The 21290-nt window shown below is 35.4% G+C and overlaps 1 protein-coding gene across 1 annotated transcript in view; it reads left to right on the forward strand.

The window, feature by feature from the left end:
- The window catches only part of LOC106882952 (cadherin-related tumor suppressor), a 334591-nt gene extending 328801 nt beyond the window's left edge, over window positions 1-5790 (forward strand). The window contains exons 18-21 of the mRNA XM_052972443.2: window positions 1077-1288; window positions 2581-2701; window positions 2884-3027; window positions 3831-5790. Of these exons, the coding sequence (XP_052828403.2) occupies window positions 1077-1288; window positions 2581-2701; window positions 2884-3027; window positions 3831-5521 (2168 nt within the window). The 3' untranslated portion in view covers window positions 5522-5790. The remainder of the gene's footprint in view (window positions 1-1076; window positions 1289-2580; window positions 2702-2883; window positions 3028-3830) is intronic.
- Window positions 5791-21290: the final 15500 nt, after the last annotated feature.

The following is a 21290-nucleotide window of genomic DNA, read 5'->3' on the forward strand; positions in this document are numbered from 1 at the left end:
CAATCAGCAGAACTGAGAAAAACATCATCGATGTGCATGCAGCTGTGAGGGGAAATCGTCGAATCACCATCTGTGAGTTATCAGAGGACGTGCAGATTAGTTATGGTTCAGTTCAGTCCATTATCACTGAAGATTTGGGTATGAGACGTGTGTCTGCTCAGCTTGTGCCCAAACTGTTTTCAGCTGACCAAAAAGACACTCGGGTTTTCTTTTGCACAGAATCTCCTTGATTGTTTTGAGAACGATGAAAACTTTTTGAAAACTTTGCGTAGGCATCTGAGCGGGTATCGCGAAGTTTTTGGCAAAATTTGATGCAGATTCTCTGCTCAACTTTCTCTGTCATGTTCAATGTGATGCTCACACGCTACACACCTTCCTTCCACTTGGACACACACACACACACACACACACACACACACATACATACATATGTCTGCTATACACCATTTTAAACTCATGATTACCTCTGTGTGTGTCATGTCTTATAACTGTCTGTCTCTCTACTTTTGTAGGGTCTTCCCTGTTGCTGTCACATATTGAGATTTTAAAATTACATCAAAATTTCCAAATTTGGAAGAAATAATTTTCCACATTAAATCCAGTTTTGTTATTTATTTGTTCCAGAAAAATGTTACTGAAGTTTAAAGTTTAATCTATTTTACCTAATCAGAAAACAGGATTTGGAATCTGGCATTTTCTACATGATAGCTGTCTATCACAAAATGAAAGTAAAATCATTGGGAGGAGGAATTTTTATTAAACAAACCAGAGCAAAGCATTACGACAACCAGAGTTGTAAGAACTTCTGAAGTTTTAATGAATAAAGTCATGTGAAATGATCGAACAGACATGTAAATAATTTAAGAATGAAAAAGATCTTCAACGAAGTTTTTTGGCAAAAAATTACACATATCTGTTCTAAATTAAGAAGCCGATCTGTCAAGGAAAGCATTCTCTGACATGGAATAAATAAAAATTTATACAAGACATTCTATTATAAAAATTGCCTGGCAATGACAGGCTATTCAGCTAGTTTTAAATAAAAGCTGACCAAAATATTTTCTTCTTTTTTTCAGAATGGAAACCATTTTCATTTGGACCTGGAGCACGTGTTGAATTTAGTAGACGAGAGACTTACTATCGCGACGAGTTTCTAAAATCAAATTCAAGATTCCGTCAAAAGCGTAGTGTTCTAAAGGCTAATACAATTACTATCAAATTCCGTATTTTAAAGAAATCTGGACTCTTATGGTATGCAGATAATAAGAAAAAGTTCATCCTTCTGATGGTAAATATCTTTTACATTTTCTCCAAAGAATAATTAAATTTTGATACTCTAATGCACTGATTCTCAACCATTTTTTTTTTTTATCTATGAACCTCTTTGAGTACTACTTTATTCTGGTGGACCCCAAAAGCCATTCAATGTTTAAAACTCTAGTTTTATATATTCTGGTGGACCCCAAAAGCCATTCAATGTTTAAAACTCTAGTTTTATAGATGCTTACTTGATAATTCCTATTTGTCTATCACACATTCATTTGTATAGATTAAACAATGTAAAACATCAGAGAAAGAAACCTAGCTGTATCTTGCAATAAATGCATCTAAAACAAAACTTTTCCATGGACCCATAAAATACTATTGTGAATCTGATTTACTATTTTGCTTGTGTGAACCCCACAAAATTTTGTATGGACCCCAGTTGAAAACCACTGCTCTAATGAAACCCAAAGAAACTAAAGAAAGCCATAGTACACACACACACACACACACACACCAATGGATACACCTAAACCAGATGATCAGTATCCCACCCATGAGGTATCAATGCTAGATGAGTTGAAACAATTGTAGTGATCAGTAAACTTTGAATAAAATCATAATTGACTGATCCTCCTGTATTTTCTTTTACCAAACGCTAGGAACTTTTCTGCACCACCATATATATATATATATATATATATATATATATACCATCATTATTTAATGTCCACTTTTCCATGTCTTCGTGGGTCAGGCAGAATTTGTTGGGGTAGATTTTCTAGGGCCAAATGCTCTTCCGGTCACCAACCTTCATCTTTTTCCAAGTTGGGTACTATTTCCCCATGACCAGACATTGTGTTCATGGAAGATTGGAAAGGAAGGACACCACTTGCATGACAGTGGCATTCATTTAAAACTGTCACACAATGTCAAGAAAAGGAGACAGAAACACAACCACACACTTACACAATGGGCTTCTTTCAGTTCCATCTGCCAGATCCACGCATGAGGCTCTGGGCTATAAGACATTTGCCCAAGTGGGCTATAAGTATAAGACATTTGTCCAAGTGTCATGCTGTGAGACTAAACCTGAAGTCACAAGGTTGAGAAGCAAACTTCTTAACCACACAGCCATATATTTTTATATATATATATATATATATATATATACACACACACACACACACATACACACACACACACACACACAAATACAACATGGGGGAAGGGTGATCTTTTTTATTTGTTGCTTTGTTGCAACAGTTTATATTTCAATTATGAAAATTTAAACATTGATTTCATATTTATTTACAGGTAAACAATAGTCAACCTCTGTTTTTAGCTGGGCAGAATCACAATGGTTTTGTCTCCAGTGCTCCCTTGGCATTAAATGTCTCCATCCATTCTTGGTATACAGTTACTGTGCACATGGAAGGTATGACACCTTGAATTTCTAAACATATCTATGTTTTGTTTTTTCATTTTTTGGTTTTTACCTTTTACCAATTCAACTGAATATTCAGAATTTGTATATATTACAAAAAAAAAAAAGAAAAATATTTTAGGTATTCCGATATGAAAAGTATCACATTCTTATTTTATCTTTTTATTCCACAGGGGACAGTGTAACAGTTGAAGGGGAAAATGAGAAGACCCAGGTATTCATCTCCAACCCATTAGACATTTCTTCTGTGGATGTTGAAGTGATGTTTTTGGCCAACACAAAACATTCTTTATCAATTCACAAGGAAACTATACCAGGTAAAGGCTATAACTATAAAAAAATATTTAACAACAAAATAAAAAGATTCTCAAAAGAAATATTTATAAAATTATTTGTTAACATAGGATTGTGGTAGATTATTTAGCTGTACATTAGATAACCCACATCATTGTTTTAATGTCCATTTTTCCATACTTGCATGGGTCAAATGGAGTCTATTGAGCCAGATTTTCTATGTCTGGATTTCTTTCCTGTCATCAACCCTCAACTGTTTCTAAGCAAGGTAATATTTCTCCACAACTAGAGATGTTCCATGAAATATTAAAAATGAATAACACTGCTTATATGACAGTGATAATCATTTACAACTATCAGACTGTCTATGCAAAGACACATACACACACGTATACATACACACGCACACACATATATATATGTATGACAAACTTCTTTCAGTTTCTGTCTCCCAGAATGTCACACAGTGGGACTGAACTTGAAACCATGTGATTAGGAAGCAAACTTCTTAACCACAGACCCATGCCTGCACCTATTATAATGCATTCTAACCTAGGAACTGGTAACAGTTGCCAACAGAAAGGGCATCCAGCCATAGAAAATCTTCCTCAATAAATTCCAACTGAACCATGCAAAGCATGGAAAGATGAACATTAAAGAATTATGCTGAGGATGATAAGAATGTTTCTTGTACCAGATTTATAAATATCAATAAATGACATTTTGATTAACTTCTTCTCAAGTACTGAAATGTTTTAATGTTTATCCAATTAATTACATCAGATTTCACCCATGTTCATTGTACTTTTCTCTTTTTTATTGTCAGGTTTTGAAGGATGCTTAGAAGATTTCTTTCTCAATGGTCAGAAAATGCCATTTGGTGGATCTACGGATAGATTTGATGTGACTCCAGTAGGAAACGTCAGTTCCAACTGTCCAAGCTTGTGTTCTACCAATCCTTGTGAAAGTGGTATGACATGTGAAATAGATGCGTCGACATACAAATGTCTCCCTTACTCATCAGTAGACCTTGGCTTGCTGCTGAAGATTTTACTTCCGCTATTAATTCTTCTAATCTTAATCTTGATTATTGTTGGTCTCATTGTGTTCTGGCGGCGACGGCGGCATATCGATCAGCAACATAATAAGAACAACAAGTCTGGAATGTTAAATAAATTTTGCCATCAGAGAAGGAAAAATAGTAATTTAAAAACCAGCAGTCAGACCTACAGTGAGGCGGAATATGTGGAAGGCAATGGTATACCGGATGAAATAATTATCCGTAACCATATTCTTGAAGAATTGGCTCAAAAAGCCCATGATAATAGCTGTATGCCAAGGCCTGATATTATTGAGTCTGAAAGTCACCCTGTGGTGCCTCTTGAAATGGAAGATGGAACTGTAATAATTGAAAATGGTGATCTTTCTCAAAGCGTTCACCTCAATGATGATGTACCAGAACATTATGATTTAGAGAATGCCAGCAGTATAGCGCCTTCGGATATTGATATTGTCACTCATTATAAAGGATTTCGAGATGGCAAAGTCAATAAATATAAACCTAATTCTAATCTCCTTACTTATCGACATCCTTATATTGCAAATCCTCAACAAAATATGATGTGGTCCAGTAATGTTCCAGCTTCAAATGCTTTAAATTATAATGGACCTTTATCTGTACCAGCTCGCAGTAGCCCGATGCATCTCAACAACTTAGCTCGCAGCAGCCCTGCACCTGTAGGAGTTAGACAAAGCCCAATGAATCTTCTGGCACATCAAAACCCCAGTGTACTGACCTCCAGTTCAAATAATCATTGGAATTCACACTCAGCATCCTCAGACAACTGCACAGGAAAACCTGGCAAATCTAAACCTAAAGTTGCATTAAAGCCTCAGCCAGCTCCAAGAAGTAGCTCTAATAATGGTAGAGGGAATCGTATGAAAGGATTCACTGTAGAAGAAGTAAATAGACTAAACACTTGTCCGGATTCTACAAATCCTGAAAGTCTGCGAGAATCAGTAAGTTCAAGTGATGAAAACATTGCTAAATGGGGCAAAGCAAGTGATAACCTAAATAGTAGTGGTCTGCTGGATGCTCAAGATTCTAGCTCAAATGGAAGTGCTAATGACTCTTTTACTTGTTCAGAATTTGAATATGACACTGAACGAGTCCGTAATGACTTTGAGCCTGGCTCAATGATATATTCAAAACTAACTGAAGTAGAGAATGAAAATGATGAGAGCCCTGTAGACAATAGAACATTTGATTACGACGGCTTAGATTCTGCCGGTGAATCATATAGCACCCTTGTATCTTCTGATGAAGACAAATCAAAGAATCGAGGTACTGTAGGTTCATTTGACTTAGATTATTTGCTTACGTGGGGGCCAAATTTTGAAAAATTAGTTGGTGTTTTTAAAGATATTGCATCATTGCCGGACAATGAGCAAAGCCAAAATTTGCAGCCTGAAGTTGTTACAAATGTTGGGGCAAAATCAGATGAGGAATATGTATGATAAAATTTAGCGAGTTCCAGTTTGTAACTCGACTGTATTTTATTTGGTATGTTATGCTTTTTTTTTTTTTAAATGTCTGAACTGATCTAGAAGGAGTATAGTTGCAGTTAGTACTGCTTTGATGTTCATATTTCTTCCAGGAAGAAAGGAAAAGCTAGTCACTGCTAATACATACTGGCTGTGGAAGATGGCAAGAAAACTAACATCATCTCAAGATGCTTAAAGTACTGGAGTTTATTGTCAATATATATAAATATTATATTTCTCAATTTTATCTTATTCATTTTCACTGAACCACTGTTATTATTAAGTCCTCTTTATGCAGTGACTTGATTTGATGTGCTTTCAACAGTTAAATAATCATTTTTTTTTCATATCCCACCCCCATACAGTTTATCTGCTATCTCAAATTCTATTTTCCAGTCTTGACAGACATGTTGTTTATGAAAGAAAGAAAGAAAGAAAAAAAAAAAGATTCATTGCAAGCAATTTTTATTTATATCTCCAGCTCTCCAACCCCCAACAAAACGTAAACAGATAAACACAATTGCTATATTTGATAATTTGTGACATCTTTTTAAATATATAATATATAATATAATATAATATATTCAACTCTGTCTCAGCAACAATGTTTGATCAGCATTTTTTTATACTGTGAGCTTACAGGGATCAAAACATGAAGAGAAGTTTCAAATGAAAAATAACATTTTTTTCCTGCAACACACTATGATTCATTAAATAAAATTTGTTTAATCTTAAGCATACCTATATATATATATATATATATATATATATATATATATATATATATATATATATATATATATATATATATAATGTAATATGGTGTATTCAACACTTTTGTACGAGTGCAGTCATTAGTGTTGACTTACAGCCATTAAGCAAACTTGACCAATTCCATTAATGTTTCTGTCTCAGACAAAATAATAATGCTGGCTACTTGTATACCAGATAACGGAGCTGTCTTCCCTTCTCTACTTAAAACTTGATAAACATGTAAGGTTGTTTATTATTTTTCTAGAATAACAATGCCAGTTAAATAAACTGATTATTGCTTTCTGGAAACTGTTGTAGATGGAGTAAAAGAAAAGAAAAAAAAAAAACTATTTCAGAGAAAATATGTCTGGTCCTCTTTGGCAATTTCAGATGGAAACATCAGAATAATTCTAGTTTTTTTTTTTTGTTTTTTTTTTTTTTAATTAGTGATATTTATGTTATTTCCATCAAATATATATTGGTTATGAAGTACTTTTCTTTCATAAACAGTTCCAGTACTATGCCAAAGATCAAAAATTTTTAAAGAATTATGGCATGATTTTTTTTAATGTATTTATTAATTTTCATATGTTTCTCTAACATTTTGTTTGATAGAAAAAAAAGCTAAAAAACAATCAGGAATTTCAAATATTATTACCCTCTAAAATTGATTTGATTCATAAGAAAATGAGCTTTAATTTATTTCACAGACAAACTTTGTATTTCATACAACTAAATTATTTTACTTTTATTTTATTTATTCATTCTATATTCCTAAACAACTTCCTGGGGTACAACTCAACAACCGAAATCTTTCTTCATCTAATCACATTAACATTCATCTTACACATAATAAGACTTGAAATTAACATTCTTAATCAGGGTGAGAGTCATAGTATTATGTCGTATAGAAATAATCTGAATCATAGTTGCAACACTTATATTATTAAGGTGCTACACTACCAGTCCAAAGGTCATGAGATCAAATATTATCACAGACAGACGTGTGTTGTGAATTTTATTGACATACATCTGCTTGTCTCATTCAATTCGGATGTATATAGGCAACACTCCCAAATTATAGATGATTAATTAGCATAGGATAAACATCAGTTCTTAAAATATGTCAAAACAAGCTTCCACTATAGTTCATAAAAATATTAAATTTTGCAAGACCAGCCAACCCATACACATAACAATAATAATATTAAAAGTATATTTTAGAAACAATAGAGTTGAATTATAAGAATTTTTAAATCACTTTTAATGATTTTCATAATTTTTTCTCTTCAAGATTGATTTGATTTTCACTTAGATTAACAAGTTTTATGTGCTTTATACTGTCATCATTTAGACCAGCTCAGCTCTGATCAAGCTGGCCAATGATCACAGATATTGTAGTCTTTGGGTATCTTGTCCTTTTTTTTTTTTCAGTATAGTCTATCTAGGACTGCATTTTTAAATGTGTCTTTTCTTCTTCTAAGATGGTAGAGTATGATTTTAGAAAAATTTTGATTGCTATTTCTAGCAAGTCAGCAACCATGCTGACTCAAGACGCTCCCTTATTAAATTAAAAGATCTCTTGTTGGCCTCCAGTTATAGCTGATGGTAGTTATATGTGTGTGTGTGTGTGTGTGTGTGTGTGTAATCCATACAAACAAAATATGGACCTCTGACCAGTTCACAGGGGCAGTAACTCTGAATAAGAACCGATTTGGACCATAACAACCCATCCAACTCAATGCTAGCATGAAATTATGAAGCTGAAGGAACTCGTATATAGTTATGAGTAATAACGAACAGTCACTAATGAAAGGAGACCATACTGGTTATAGGGTTAAATCTAAATTTGCTATAATATTGGAGTGGACTCTGACTTCCAGTTCCATCTCCTGTGGCTTGTTCAACTCTACATGTGTCATTTTTATAATATTGGGTATACATACATATATTATAAACATGTGTGTGTGTATGTGTATATATATATATATATATATATATATATATATATATGGACACATACAATATTATTTCCATAATGATTATTTGAGTGTAATATAGCAAGCCAGTAAAGTTATGATCCCAAACTTGTAATATTTATTACACAAGGTGGCAAGTTAGCAGAATTGTTAGCATGCTGGGCAAAATGTTTAGCAGCATTTCATCTGTCTTTATGTTCTGAGTTCAAATTCTGCCGAGGTTGATTTATCCTTTCAGGGTTGATAAAATAAGTACCAGTTGAGCACTGGGGTTGATATAATCAACTTTCCCCTTCTCCCCAAAACAGCTGGCCTTCTCCCAAAATTTGAAACCAATATCTATTACACACAAGTTCATTGTATGGCAACGTTGAGTAAGTAATACCCAGTTCCATCAGAGCATTCATCCCTCAAGTAGCAACCCCTTTTTTTTTTTAAAGGGTTGCTTTGTTAGTCATTGGTTATAGTTTCAGCCATTAGACTGCAGCCATGCTGGGGCACTGCCTTGAAGGGTTTAGTCAAACAAGTACCAGTCTGGTACTTATTTTATCAGCTTCTTTTAGCAAACTGCTAAGTTAAAGGTGGTAAACAAACCAACACTAGTTGTCAAATGACATAGGACAGACACAAAATCGCATACATGACACACACATTCCATCTACCAAATTCACGCACAAGTCATTAGTTGGTCAGGGACTATAGTAGAAGACATTTTCCCATGGTGCTGTACAGTGGGACTGAACCTGAAACTGCATGGTTGCAAAGTGAGCTTCTTAACCATGTCTGTGCCATGTTGATGAAAATATTTAAGAACTGAAACTGTATCTGCTAGAACAATATAAAAGAAAAAAACTACAGAAATTAAAATAGAATGGCTAAATTAGATTTTATAGATTTCACTTAAACATTTAATTCAAGTTCTAAGTATAACTCTTGTTGACAGAAACCAGTTTGGAATGTTAAGAAATAACTTTAACAAAATATTTTGCATTAGTTGTCCTGATTACACACACACACACACGCACACACACACACACACACACACACATATATCAGTAATGGTAGAATTCCAAATAAATAAATATAAATGTGCTTCAAGCATCGAGGCAGTGCTCCATCATGGCCACAGTCAAATGACTGAAACTAATAAAAGAACGAATAGTGTAAATATCAGGTTAAAGATCCCCTTAGATGGGAAAAGTTAAAGGTTCCCTGTGGGATTCGAATCCACATCATTTGTATAACGGTGGAGTGTATGTCATGTTTACAAAAGATGTAAGTTTAAGTCCCACTGCGAGCCTTCGACTTTTTCCTTCCAAGAGGTTCTTTAACCCAATACTTAAATGCTATTATTTGTAGCCTTATCTACTTTGAGTACTATCACTAAAAATGATTTATTTCATTTCTCTCAAAGTTACTAAATTCTTATGGCATAAACAAACAATATATATATATATATTCTAGCAACAAGTTACTGATAATATTAAGATGTTTTCTAATACTTCATAAATAAACAAAATTTAAAAGAATTTAAAGCTAGAGTTACAAAGTAAATGTTTACTTTCAGGCAGTTGAACTCAAACTTCAACTGCTATGTTAATTAAATCTAATAATAAAACCTCTTGAAATTATTTTTTGACAGTTCCACATGTTGTCTTCCAGCCTTCTTTTCTCTTGGAATGTTAACCTTGAATCTTAGCTAACAAAAATAGTGTTGACAGCAATGACAAGATATTTTTGCTGTTGTCACTATGGTAGCTGTCTACCATGTAGGCACAAATATACAATTCACACTTTTAATTCATACTCAATGGTGAAAACTTTAAAATTCACAGTTGATTTTCTTTTTAACCCAGTAATAACAATAAAACAACTGACAAATCATTCTTTTCATTTCTCATGTATTTAGATTATTTCATTCTTTCTAATTTTGAATTTTTATTTAAATTAATTAAAGTTATTAAAAAAGTAAATGAATATGTTTTCCTCTGCTTTCTGACTTCTAAGCTATGTTGTCCTATTGGTATAGCTCTGAATAAATAAAAATAAAACACATATTTACTATTTTTATCATGGTAATACAAAAATAATTTCACTTTAGCGAACATCAAATCCTATCCAGTTTTGCTCTGAATTTTTCTATTCATTTCAGCTGTTTTAATTTGAAAGTATTCTTTTCTTCAGATTTCTTAATTTTCCCATTTGTAACCAAAGTTAAATGTATTTTATTAAAATACAATGTGATTGAAATTTGAAATGAATGAAAATGTGTACTTTTAGATAGTTCAGCTCTAGTAATGACTTCATTTGTTGTAGCTTTATTATAATTAACATCTACTACAACAAGAGCTTCAGCTTCATGTGTATTGTTAAGGAGTTGATAGAGAGGAGCAATGACAGACCACACAATACAGCCTCTTTGTTCAGCAGAAATTTTGTTCAATTCCTTCTTTGGGGTCTTTTTTTTTTTTTCTTAGCACAATATTTGCATATCTTGTTAACTAAATGAAAATTTAAATTTTTAAAGAACCTTCTGGGCTGTTTTTTTTTTTTTTTTTTTTTTTAATATTATTCAAACACCCACATGCAAAACACAAATGAAATGAGAAAATATAACTCTTATTTTGCTGTCAATGATTATTTCCCTTTGTTCTGTTTCTTGAAGAATTTAGATTTATAAAAGAAACATTTATGAAAAAAAAATATGGTTAAGAGATCCTGCTAACATTTCTCAGAAATTATTTTGAAGTTATCATTTTTTTTTCTTTTTTCTTTTTTTTTTCTTTTTTTTTTTAGAAGCAAATTTAGTTGGAGAAAATAATATTTCATTTCCAAAGCTAGAATTTTATTCTGACTGTTTTCATTGTATGTATGTATAGATGCATGTGTATATGTGTGTGTGTATGTGTATACTAATAAAAGAAAAGATATATGCTATATGAGTCATTTCAATAACCTACTCACCCCTGACCCCCTCCACTTCTACACTAAATAAGTGCTAATACAAATCACAAAAACAGTCTGAAGCTTTTAATGGCATTTCACATCATCTGTACAGAATAAATTTTTATTAAACCTATCATTTGTTTTATTTATTCATTTTATATATAATTATTATTGTGTGTGTATGTGTAAAGGTTTCAACATTTAACTTTCATTACTTCAGATTTTCAATATATTTGATTTACAACAAGGATTTTATATTAAATTTATATTTCATTTTAAGAGCAGCTGTCTGTATGTGTTTGCAGAATCTCCGTGGTGTGACCTGTCAAATATTCTGATGCCACAAATTATGGATGTCATCTATACCATTTCCAAACAAAAGAATTTCAGTTATAACAAGTAATTTTAATTGAATTGTGCAAATAATTGAAGCTGTTTGGTTACTACTTTTCTAAACACATCAATTTTCATTTGGCTTTGAATTGTGAAGGAAAAAAAATTTCATGAAGATAATATTTAGTGTAATAGAATATATTATTTATTGTCAAAAGCAGACATAGTAATGTAGTTAAGAAGTTTGATTTTTAACTATGTGGATCTGAGTTCAGTCTCACTGAGTGGCACACTCAGCAAATGGCTGCCACTATAGCCTTTGACTTGACCGACCATTTCTCTGCAAGAGGATTTTGTAAACAGAAACTGATGGAAGTATATCTCTGCAAGAGGATTTTGTAAACAGAAACTGATGGAAGTATATGTGTGTATCTATATATGAAGGGGTACTGAAAAGTTCCTGACTTTGAGGGTATCACAAAAGGCTCAGTTGAAGGCCCATCCAAGTTCTTTTACAGGACTTAGAAAAACTGAAGAATTGCTGCAGTAAGTGTGTGAATCTGAGAAGGAAATATCTTGAATAAAATCATAATTAACTGATCCTCCTGTATTTGCTTTTACCCAAAGCCAGGAACTTTTCAGCACCCCCTTGTATGTATAAGTATATATATATATGTGTGTTTGTATGTATGTGTGTGAATGTTGAGCTATGGTTATGGGCAATGACATCACAGTTTATGTCTGAACTGCAACCAGTGACATTTTTAGTCAACAAATGATCTGCAATCTCTGTACATTCAAATTCCTCTGCAATTACAGTAAAATCCCTTACTTGCAAAACTAGTCATGGTTGGTGGCAGGAAGTGTGTCTTGCCATAAAATCTTACCTCAGCCTCCTCCCATCAAAGCATACCGACATGGAAAAAGAACTGACATTAAACAAAACAAGATTTAGAGTTTTGGTGTCTTTTTTTAATGTTATCAGTTTGGCTGGCTAATAAACTTCATAAAAGAATTGATTTGTATACTGTGAGGAAAATATCTAGCAATTCTGGCAGGACCATATAATTGACTATTAAAAGATTCTCTTGTTTGAAATTCATTTTATTCCTAAAATTGTTTGCCAGTAGTAAAAAGATAGTTTTAAAACTTCTATTTGTGTGTACTTGATATAGATATATATGGTTTGTCCACATTGCTCTATAAGGAGCATAGGATCAGTTTTCAAGTTTCTCTGGCATATATATTCCTCCCTGGATGGGACATTGGCCAGTTGAAGGATTACTCATCCTTATCAGCTGAATGGACTGAAATAACACGAAAGAAGTGTTTTGCTCAAGCACACAATATATCACCCAGTCCAGGAATTGAAACCACAATCTTATGCTCATGAGCCAACACCCCAACCACTAGGTCATACAACTCCACAAACTTATAATATATTTAGAAATAATTAAAATAGTTATCAGAGAGAAAGAATGAGTTATAGTTGAAGAGCTGAGTCCATTTATTTTACTCTTACACATTAATACCGAATTTGAGGTAAATAATTGGAAACCATGAGCCATATATACATTAGATTCTGGTTTAGAGAGATGCCTCATTTCAGTTACTCAAAGTTTTATGTAACCATTTTGTTTTATCTCAAGAAAGTCCTTATGCCAACAGTAAGCACACACTAGTTCTATGTCACTTCTTTTATTATTATTAGTCAACTAGTAAACTAATTAACTAATTGATTGTTTGATTATTCATTCAGTCGATCAATCAAGCAGCTAGATTCATCAGAGTCCTTTCATTGCTCTTATTGACTTCATGAATAATTCTCTCGCTTCTTCAGCAGTGCATGCGTTTATTATTGGCATACTGACTGTCCCAGATACAACAAAACTGTTTCAGCACACAAGTTCACATTAAAAATCTTACAGTTTTCCTCTATTTTGAAATGAATTATTCAGATGTTTGGCATCGCAAGGGACCTCAAAGAGGTAGCTATAGATCAGGAGGTGCAAGCCCTAGAAGTGGGTAGCACTAACTGGACATAAATTGGAGCTTGGTCAACTCTGGCTGGGTTAGCTGGGTGAGGGTGTCTGATGTGTAAAAACCCAAAATACCTAATGGACTGCAGGAAACATCACATACTTATTACACACACACATACATTATATATATATCATTATCATTGTTTAACCCTTTCGCATTTCAACCAGCTGAATCAGGCCTAAATATTCTACTTGTTTTATGTTCAAACTAGTAAGATCTGGCCGTTCATACTTGCCCTACAATGTCATTCTAAAAATATACAAATGACATCATCAAATCTTTAACAACTGAATGAATTTAATAAAAGCATCTAAATATGAAACATCATGAAAATTGTTCAAACTCAAGTCCTTGAGCAACACATTTTTGCATTTGAGTCAATACAGAATTACAGATAGTATTTATGGAATTTTGATTTACTGTCAGTCGCGGTTTCTTTTACATATTGACATGCGTCAATCGTTTCTCTCGTTGGCCTGAAGCCATTCCAATAGTGGACATTTCTGCTGAGTCAGTTGCTCGGGCTTTCGTTTCTAACTAGATTGCTCACTTTGGTGTCCCAGCTAAAATAACCACTGATCGTGGACGCCAGTTCGAAGCCTCCTTATTTCGTGAATTATCACGAATCCTAGGTGTTCATCGTATTCGTACGACCAGCTACCATCCAGCTTCCAACAGGATGGTCGAATATTTTCACAGGCAACTGAAGGCCACTCCTGATCCTCAGTCTTGGACAGAATTCCTGCCTATCGTTCTTCTTAGTTGTCGCACTGCTGTTAAAACAGGCTTAGGTTTCTCCTCTGCTGAACTCGTTTACGGTACCATCCTGGCACTCCCTGGTACAATGTTGGCTCCAGACAATTCATCGCATCCTGGACCAACGTCATATGTCACCAGACTTCGCTCGTATTTCTCGACTCTTCCACCCATGCATCCGTGTGACCAGTCTATTTCCTCTCATGTCCCACCGGACATTGACAAATTGACTCATATTTTTGTTCGGGATGATTCTGTCAGAGGTATGCGCTGCATGCTCTGTGATTTTTTATCCATATCATCGGAAAATTACATAAAATAGTTACTTTTGTTTCAAAGAAACTCCGTCCAGGTGTTTTCTAATGTATTCTGCCTCCCCTTCCCCCTCTCTCACTGACTCGTTCGTCTGCTTTGAGAAGACCACGTGACACCCCCTCCCCTCTCTCTCTCTGTTAGTGTAGAATTGTTGCTAACCTCGTTCCACTTTCTGACCCAAACCAGCACAATCCCATAATTCCTGAGTTAGCCATCTGAAATGTCAGAACAACCTGGCGGTAAGTTTGAATTTTTTTTTTTATCCTAAGCATCTGTTTGCACTATTATATTTTTGGAGTGTTCTGAAAAAAAAAAATTATCTATATTATATTTCTTATTTCAGAAGTAGCTAATTAATCTTAAATTAATTTTACTAATGTTATTTTTTCTGTTTTGTTGAAATTGACTTAAAATTTACTCAAACAATTTACGTGTGTTCTTATATAAAAGTAGCTTTTTTCAAAACTTGATAATTTTTCAATCTTTTATGATATGTTAGGGAAAAAATATGGAGTAGATGCAGGAATCGGAATTCAGAGATCCAAAAATATATCTATTGAGCCCCAACGACATTATAGACTGCTTTATAACAAAATTATCAGTACAATAGTTGACCAAAATAAAAGCACGATATTCATCCTTAGAAGAATTTAAATTCATGGAACTTTTGAATTTCAACAAAGTAGATGAGTATTGCAAACAATTTCCTGTGAAGATTCTTTAAAAATGACTTATGGCAGATTATTTGATGTAATACGATTACAAAGTGAGCTCAATGTGATGTATTCAATGAAAGATTTTAAAAAGCGAAGTGTAAGTCATTTAATGAGTTACATTTACAGCAGTGACCTTGTTGAAGCTATGCCAGAACTCTTCAATCTGTGCAAGTTGATTTTGACAATTCCGTCTACCACTGCTTCTGTAGAGCGATCCTTTTCTGCATTAAGTAGAATCAAAACATACCAAAGAAATGCGACAGGAGAAAGAAGACTGTCTGGGTTAGCATTAACATCAATTGAAAAAGATTTATTACAATTGATGAAAAGAGAAGATTTCTATGAAAATATGATAGATATATTTTCCCAGAAAGATCAAAGAATTGAATTAATTTATAAATGAGGTAAATAACATTTTAGAACATAAAAAAAAACTTAATATATTAAAGGGCATATATTGCAAGTTTTGGTTAGTGTTTGTTATAACGTAAGGTTCGACCTTCTTACATCAGTATTGTTTCGCAGGAGAAATGGTTCGACTTCTTCGTCACACCTAACCTACATAGGTTTTCCTTTCTGTGCTGCTGGGTGTAGTCTATTTACGGCCGTAAATAAGTGTCTTGTTTCAATCTCAGAGATGTTGACTTCTGCCACAACAGTTTCTTTTTTTGAGGGGGGGGGGGGGGCTTTTTACAATGTTAAATTTTCGCTGTCTTTCATTGTGTGTGTATTCATGTATATGCGTGTATTTTCAATGTGTGTGCGTGAGACGTAGTCTTTTAATATACGGAGTTCAGTAAGTCTCAGAACAGTCTGCTTTAGTATCAATAATTTTCCCGCAATTGACAAGTAGCATGATAAAGCACCTGACTTGTCTTCGAGAGCATAACTATCTAAAACCATGGCCATATAATGTAACTAAATGTATTCTCTTTATTAAATCATTTCAAATTGATTCAGCTGAACCAATAGGTATAGGGGCTAATGCAGAATCGCACCCCTTTGAAAAACGAAATTCCGTGAAAAAATTTTTCGGATTCCTACCTTTAACAGAGATTCCGAATATGCAAAAATATTAACAGAATCCAATATATTCTTTATTCCATTTCACTTATGATTTTTAGACATTTTTAAGCGAGAGTGAGGATGGGAAAGTACTGACGTTTCGAAGAGAGAGAAAAATACAAACAATACACTTATTTCAGGCTCATCTCTACAGAGCCATTTTTTATTCCCTGCTTATTCTAGGTCATACAGGGGTGATTGCATATTCAGAATCTCCCATATGTAAATCGTAGGAATACTATAATTCTTTTACTGAAAAATTGCCAGGGGTGGAGTGGAGAAATTCATTGTATGCCCAACCCCGGAAGTCACCGCACGCCACTGATATATATATATATATATAAATAATCATCATTTAAAATTCGTTTTCCATGCTGGCATGTTTGACAGGAGCTGGGCAGCTGTAGAGCTACCTGGGTTCCATGTCTATTTTGGCATGGTTTCTATGGCTAGATGCCCTTCCTAATGCCAGCCACTTTATAGTGAGTACTGGGTTCTTTTTAATTGGCACTGACACAGGTAGTTTTTATGTGGTACTGGTGCAGTTGTTTTTTTACGTGGTACCAGCGCCCACAAGATTAGGATCACTCAGTTGAAGAGGGATGCAGTGAACATGCCTGTATGTATGAACAACTGCGATTTCACTTAGCTTGATATGTCTTCTCAAACACACCAAACCTCCAGGTATAACGGTTGTTTCTCGAGTCCAAAAAAGAGGATTGTATTGCATGTTCAACATCTATGGACGCTCATGTGACTTCTTAGGTTGAAGTCAGGCGGAAAGATACGGTTGCAGGTCAATCAAGGAACACTGCTTTGGGGATAGGAGCGGACGCCTTTCTGTGACTCAGTTGGCTTGCACTGAGGCGTTGCATATACCATTTGGTTTAGATGTTGTTTGCTGCTTTGGAGCATAGTTTCAATCAACTGCAGTACGCTCAAGATCGTGGGGTTTATGCTCAGCCTACTTCCGGTTGGACTTGACGTTTTTATATAACTTTCTTGAGCGACTTCGGACACGACTTCCCCTCTCCAGTCCTACATAAAATAGTTGTCTGTTCCAGCTTTACTCAACAACACTTGCAGGAGGTGGAAATCATGATCTGATACTCAAAATTGAATATAAATTCAGAAATCAAAACGAGATATCTTACTATGGACCAGTACCTCTTAAAAATAAGATAGCCAATCTAAAACAAAAAAATTGTTTGTTGTTGCTAGTTAGAGATTAAATAATTGTTTCACTCAGATAATAAAAGTTTAACAGCATTTATTTTTTACTTGAAATACCAAATAACATCCCAGAGAGACGAATTCTACAAAGAAGAAAGCGTCAAATAAAAGTTAACTGGAGAAGGAAGGGACATAATTATGGTTTGAAAATAGTTATCTCCCTTAGTTTTAAAAATGTTTTAAAGTGAGCTGATGTTTGATATTTTTAGATTAAAATCAACAGGGATATTATATTGCTAGCGAAAAAGGAGAGAGCTTTATAACTTCTCAGAATATATACATATATATATACATATGCATGTATATACATATATACATATTGTGCCAGAAGGGAGGCTAGGCGACAGGTTTATTTAGCCAGAGGGGAAGCAGATAAGGAAAGATTTGCCAATGTTCTGCGCCGTGAGGACCAAAGACTCGAGGTATTTCGTGTTGCAAGACAGTGTAGGAGAGAGAATAGTGATGTTGTAGGAGAGAAATGTGTTCGCATGGACGATGGTACGCTTGCATTAAATGAGGATGCAAAGAAAGAGGTCTGGAGATGCCACTACGATAGATTGCTTAATAAAGAGAATGAATGGGAGAAAGAGAGCCTGCCGTATGTCGACCCAATAGAGGGACCAGCTATCCGAGTTGATAGTACCAGGGTAGATAAAGCAATTAAGAGTATGAAGACCGGGAAAGCCCCCGGCCCATCAGGAATCACTGCAGAGATGCTCAAAATATCTGGCAGTGTTGGCTATAGCCTAGTCACCCGTATTACGAACCAGGTGATACACGAAGGAGTCATACTCAATGACTGGTGTAGCAGCATCATAGTCAACTGCTACAAAGGTAAAGGTGACGCTTTAGATACAAATAATTACAGAGGCATCAAGCTGTTAGATCAGGTTATGAAAGTTACAGAGAGGGTCATAGCCCAACTAATTAGGAAGCGAATCAATTTAGATGAGATGCAGTTTGGGTTCGTGCCAGGTAAAAGCACTACTGATGCCTTATTTCTAGACAGTTGCAGGAGAAATACCTAGCTAAGGATAAACTTCTGTACCTGGCTTTCGTTGACATGGAGAAAGCCTTTGACAGGGTCCCCCGATCCCTTATCTGGTGGTCAATGAGGTAACTTGGGATAGAAGAATGGTTAGTGAGAGCTGTGCGAGCCATGTACAGAGATGCTGCCAGTAAGGTGAGGGTTGGAAATGAGTACAGCAATGAATTCCGGGTAGAGGTAGGGGTCCACCAAGGTTCCGTCCTCAGCCCCCTCTTATTTATCATAGTCCTCCAGGCAATCACAGAGGAGTTCAAGACAAGTTGCCCCTGGGAGCTCCTCTATGCTGATGACCTTGCCCTAATTGCGGAGTCACTATCAGAACTAGAGGAGAAGTTTCAGGTGTGGAAGCAAGGTCTAGAATTGAAGGGCCTTAGAGTCAACCTAGCTAAAACCAAGATCCTAATAAGTAGGAAGGTAGATAAAACACAAACCCCTTCAGGTAGATGGCCCTGCTCAGTATGTAGAAAAGGAGTAGGTAGTAACTCTATAAGATGTACCCGGTGCAAGCTATGGACACATAAGAGGTGCAGCAACATCAAAGGCAGGTTAACTAGCAAGTTAGTTTTTGTTTGTGGCAGATGTTCAGGTGCAATAAAAACTGTAAACAAACAGGAAACAACTTCTATCTCATTCCAGGGTGAAAAACTAGAGGTAGTCGATAGCTTCCGCTATCTGGGCGACCAAGTTAGTAGTGGGGGTGGGTGCGCTGAAAGTGTAGCTGCTAGAATAAGAATAGCCTGGGCAAAGTTTAGAGAGCTCTTACCCCTGCTGGCGACAAAGGGACTCTCACTCAGAGTAAAAGGCAGACTGTATGACGCATGCGTACGAACAGCCATCCTACATGGCAGTGAAACATGGGCTGTAACTGCTGAGGACATACGTAAGCTCGCAAGGAATGAAGCCAGTATGCTCCGTTGGATGTGTAATGTCAATGTGAATACCCGTCAGAGTGTAAGTATCTTGAGAGAAAAGCTGAACATTAGAAGCATCAGTTGTGGTGTGCAAGAGAGACGATTGCGCTGGTATGGACATGTGGTGAGAATGGATGAGGATAGCTGCGTGAAAAAGTGCCACACCCTAACAGTTGAGGGAACCCGTGGAAGAGGTAGGCCCAGGAAGACCTGGGCTGAGGTGGTGAGGCAAGACCTTCGTACATTGGGCCTCACCGAGGCGATGACTACTGACCGAGACCTTTGGAAATGTGCTGTGCGTGAGAAGACCCGGCAAGCCAAGTAAGATCGTTGCCAGTGCCCCTGGACTGGTTCTTGTGCGGGTGGCACATGAGATGCACCATTTTGAGCGTGGCCGTTGCCAGTACCGCCTGACTGGCTCCCGTAGGATTTTCGAGCGAGATCGTTGCCAGTGCCCCTGGACTGGCTTGTGCACATAAAAGACACCATTTCGAGTGTGGCCGTTTTCGTGCGGGTGACACGTAAAAGCACCCACTACACTCTCTGAGTGGTTGGCGTTAGGAAGGGCATCCAGCTGTAGAAACTCTGCCAAATTAGATTGGAGCCTGGTGTTGCCATCCGCTTTCACCAGTCCTCAGTCAAATCGTCCAACCCGTGCTAGCATGGAAAGCGGACGTTAAACGATGATGATGATGATGATGATATATACATATATATATGTATATGCATATATACATATATATTTGTATATACATATATACATATGTATGTACATATATACATCTATGTATATGTGTATATAATAATATAAATAATATATAAATATATGCATATATCCATACATATATGTACATACCTACATCTATACACACAAGCATATATGGGTAGAGGACATCAAAAAAACATTAAACACAATGAGAAACAAAAACAAAAACGAAAACTTAGAAAACGAACAACGAAAAAAACCAACAGAAAAACGAGACATGCTCTCTCTCTGGTGGGATTGCAAAGGAGTAATTCACTTTGAATTGTTGCTACCTAATGCAACAATCAATGCTCAAATCTACCGTCAGGAATTAGAGTGTTTGAACGAAGCTTTGTAGAAAAAAAGACCCGCTTTAGTGAATTGAATAGGAGTGATGTTTTATCAGGACAATGCGTGACCCCACACTGCAAAGATCACATCACAGAAGATTGAAGAGCCTGGTTGGGAAAAAATTCTTCATCCACCTAATTCTCCCGACCTTGCTCCTTTAGACTACCATTTGTTTTTTTAGTTTACAGAATCATTGGCGGGGACATAACTTTCGCAAGCCAGGAGGAGGTCGAAACTGACATTTCAGAGTTCTTCACTTTGAAACCAAAAGAGTTTTACATTGATGGGATTAAAAAGCTTGTAAATAGATGGAAGGAAGTCATAGATAATCAGGGAAAGTATATAGATGATTAAATTTCAATTAAATATAACATTTGATCACTTGCTTTCTTTATTCAAAATTCGGACAGAACTTATGGGATGACCTGAACTCCATGGAGCAGAGGCCATCAATGATTTTTCTCCACCGTTTTTAACTCTGGGCTGTCATATCTCAGGTCTTGGATCACCATAGATGCTTCTGCAACTTTTCTTTTTCCAAGTACAGG

This window comes from Octopus bimaculoides, chromosome 13 (genome assembly GCF_046866305.1).
Source record: "Octopus bimaculoides isolate indiv1 chromosome 13, ASM4686630v1, whole genome shotgun sequence".
NCBI lineage: Eukaryota > Metazoa > Mollusca > Cephalopoda > Octopoda > Octopodidae > Octopus > Octopus bimaculoides.